This window comes from Mandrillus leucophaeus, unplaced genomic scaffold (assembly GCF_000951045.1).
Source record: "Mandrillus leucophaeus isolate KB7577 unplaced genomic scaffold, Mleu.le_1.0 Scaffold70, whole genome shotgun sequence".
Lineage (NCBI taxonomy): Eukaryota > Metazoa > Chordata > Mammalia > Primates > Cercopithecidae > Mandrillus > Mandrillus leucophaeus.
The window spans coordinates 1462145-1465288 of record NW_012107586.1 but is presented as its reverse complement, the minus strand read 5'-3'; the positions used below and the strand labels follow the sequence as shown (position 1 = coordinate 1465288).

The following is a 3144-nucleotide window of genomic DNA, read 5'->3' as shown; positions in this document are numbered from 1 at the left end:
GCCTGCCTGCCTGCCCGCCTGCCTGCCTGCCTGTCTGCCCGCCCTGGGACTTTGAATAACTACACATTTCTATAGCACCTTTATATGTGCAGCGGGCCAGACGGCCACTCGGGCGGCCCCGCCCCTCAGTATAATCCCCTGCATTGTACACGGTAGGGAAGGAGGCTGGGGAGATACTGAGGGAATCGGTCTAGCCCAGCCTTAATTCTGAAAGGGCCTGGCCTGGCCCAACCCTGTTCCCTCCTCGACCCTGACATTTCTAGGCACTTCTGTCCTCTCCACCACCAAACACATACACATGCTTTTAGAGTCCCAACTTCAAGCAGATCTCAGGGTCTCCTTTCGGTTTTTCTTCTAGGCCTACCCACCCCTTCCCCCAAGTCTGACTTCTCAGTTTCTTTGAACCAACAAGCCCCAGCCCACCAACCCCGTGGGATACAGGCTCACCACCACCCACTCCTTCCACCCACTGATGTGCCCACCCCCACCCCTGCATCCTTGCCATCCCCAGGAAGCCAGCAGCAACACAGCCCCTGAGTCCCGGGAACAAAGACAAAAGAGCTAACAGCAAAGCCGGAACTGCTGAGGTTCGCTGCCTCGAAATAAGAGGGTATGTTTAAAATTCTCAAAAGCAACCTGCTCAAAGAGGAATGCAGGCTGGAGGGGGGTGCTCATTCTTCGGAGGGGAGAGAAGAGGGGACGGGAGATGGAATGGGAGGCAGAGGATTCAGTGCTAAGATCTCCGTCTGGGCCAGGCCCCACCCAACTCGGACCCAGCACTCTCCATCCAGTGACCCCAAGTCTCTGCCCCAGCCTAAGACCCTCTCCCGCACAACCTTGACCCCTTTTCCTCCTGCACCCTCAGGCTCCTTCCCGAAGTGCTCCCCTCCCCCAGCCCGACTCTTTCTCAGGCACCCCTGACATTGGTCACTTCTTTTGAGTGCACCCACTCAGCTTCCAGCCCCGCCCCCCACCTTCCACCCCTGCTTAACATCCCCTCTTCCCAGGCTGGTGCACAAAAATGCGGAAGGCGTCTGGGCACTGGGGAGGAGAAGGCAGCTGGGGCAAGCTGGCGGAAGGGAGTCCCATAACCAGGCAGAAAATCCAGAGTGACATTCTTCCCATGAACTCACCCCATTGTCCCTGGCCTCCCCTGACAACTCCCCCCCACCCCCTTCAGGCTCCAGGGAAAAGTGAATGGGAGAAAATCTGCCGCATCTGTTTCTGGCTAAAGACCCTAACCGGCTTCAGGGATTTGGGAAGTAGAATTGGTTTTCAGGCTTAGAGTGAAACGAACGAAGAGTAGAAGAAAAAAAAAAAAGTAAAACGTTAAAGAAGGAAAGGCATCACACACTTTATTAAAACCGTCAGCAGTCGAACCATCCTATGAACTTAGAGGCCTTTCAAAAAGTTCACCCTGCTGAGGAAGATGTTTAGTTTGTCAGAGTTCAGCTCAGAAACTGCACAGCACCTCCCCGGTGGACCACAAGGGGTGATGAGGAGGAACGCAGGACTAGGGGACAGGCACCCCGCAGTGAAAGGATTTCGTGGGGGCTTTTTCCTTTCATTGTTACTTTCTAAGAGAAGCAGGAGGGAAGGGTTAACTTGCAGGCAGGCTAGGGAAGGAAGCGAGCCGAGGAAGAAGAAAGGGACTGAGAGGCTCCACTCAGAGGAAGCCCTAACTTGCTCTGTACTCCAGATCAAAATGTGCTAAAGAAACAGAAGAAAGATTTCAACTCTGACCCCTAATTCCATTCTCAAGGAGAACAGGGGAAAAAACAATAGCAGACCAGGAGAAGGGAGGCGGGCTGGTGCATGGGGTGGGGGACTTACGAAGACCTCAGAAGCTAAAAAGCAAGATTCTTGTTTTCACTTTTTCTTTTTAAGTTTGATAAACTTAGACTCACTTGCTTTTTCAGCAACAGCAGCAGGCAGCGGACACTTTTCACCACTGTCTCCAAGAGGAAAGAAAATAATTACAGCTTCCTTCCGACCACTGGGGCAGGAGGCTTTCGTAATTTAAAAAAAAAAAAAAAAACAGTGACCTCCTTAGAGACTGGTTGTGTCCCTCAAATAACTTTTTGGGAGGGATGAGGGCCCCCGAACAAAGAATATCGGGTCCCCATTCTATCCTACAGGAAGGGGTCCCTCAATTTAGGATACGGGCGGGGGTGGGGGGTGGCAACGCATCTCTCTTGCCTTTCGATCTGGGGCCCAGATGCGAAACTGCACAGCCTGGCTGCCCCCGTCTCGGGAATGCAGCTGGCGATCCGGCTTAAGTTACATTGATTCAGCTGCTAGGAGACCCCTCGCCTACCAAATGCCTCCCTTTTATTTTTCCATTCAACGTGGTAGCAAGAGCCCTGCTCGTTCCCTAGGGAGAAACAGTAGTGTTCGTTTTCATTTTTCTCCTAAGCGACCCATCCTACAAAGTACCAAGTCCTTTCTTTCTAACTCACAACCCCAGTTGAAGGAAGGGTCCCTTGGGACGCCGGGGTCGCCGGTGCCTCCTCCTAGCTTACCTCCTCTTCCAAGGTTCCTGGCGTCACTGGCACCCCGCAGCCTCGGCCTCCCAGCAGCGATCCCACCAGGACCCTTGGGTCCTCAAGTAGTGCCCCAAATAAGATTCGAGTTCCTAATCCCATGGATCTGACCACCGTCCCCCTTCTCAGCAAATCCCTCCTCCAGAATAGAAGTCTGGGTCCGTTCCACGCGGGTAAGACTATGGCAACAGGGATGCCTTTCCTCTCCCCATTCATCCCCACCAAATGAGTCGCCACGGCTCTTCCACTTGCTCTAACTCCAGTTCCCCTCCCTGGGCCTGACTTCCCGGTCCCGCTCGCAACAGTCCCCCTTGATCTGGTCCAAGGTCTCTGCTCTGCCGCCCTTAAAACAGTCCGTGAGGTCCAGCCGCCCGTCGGGCTTCCCCGCTGCCCTCCAAGTTTCTCCCAACTACTTGCTCCAGCCCGCGTTACCTGCAACCTGCTCCGGGCTGGCGCCATACTCGGCGTCCCGGCGCTTCTCACAAGTGCCCTCGCCCATAACCAGCGCCTGCAGGGGCAGCTCGGAACCCGGGTGGGGATAGCAGCGCAGCCCCTGGCCGCAGCGCGGGGTGTAGACGCCGCACGCCTCGCCCTCCAGCCG

At 55.1% G+C, this 3144-nt stretch overlaps 1 protein-coding gene across 1 annotated transcript in view; it reads right to left on the bottom strand.

Annotated features, from left to right (window-relative positions):
- Positions 1-3144, bottom strand: part of IGFBP2 (insulin-like growth factor binding protein 2, 36kDa) — a gene marked incomplete at its 5' end in the record, with an annotated part of 31705 nt that overhangs the window by 25889 nt on the left and 2672 nt on the right. The window contains one exon of the mRNA XM_011964566.1: positions 2976-3144. Coding sequence (XP_011819956.1) covers positions 2976-3144 — 169 coding nt within the window. The remainder of the gene's footprint in view (positions 1-2975) is intronic.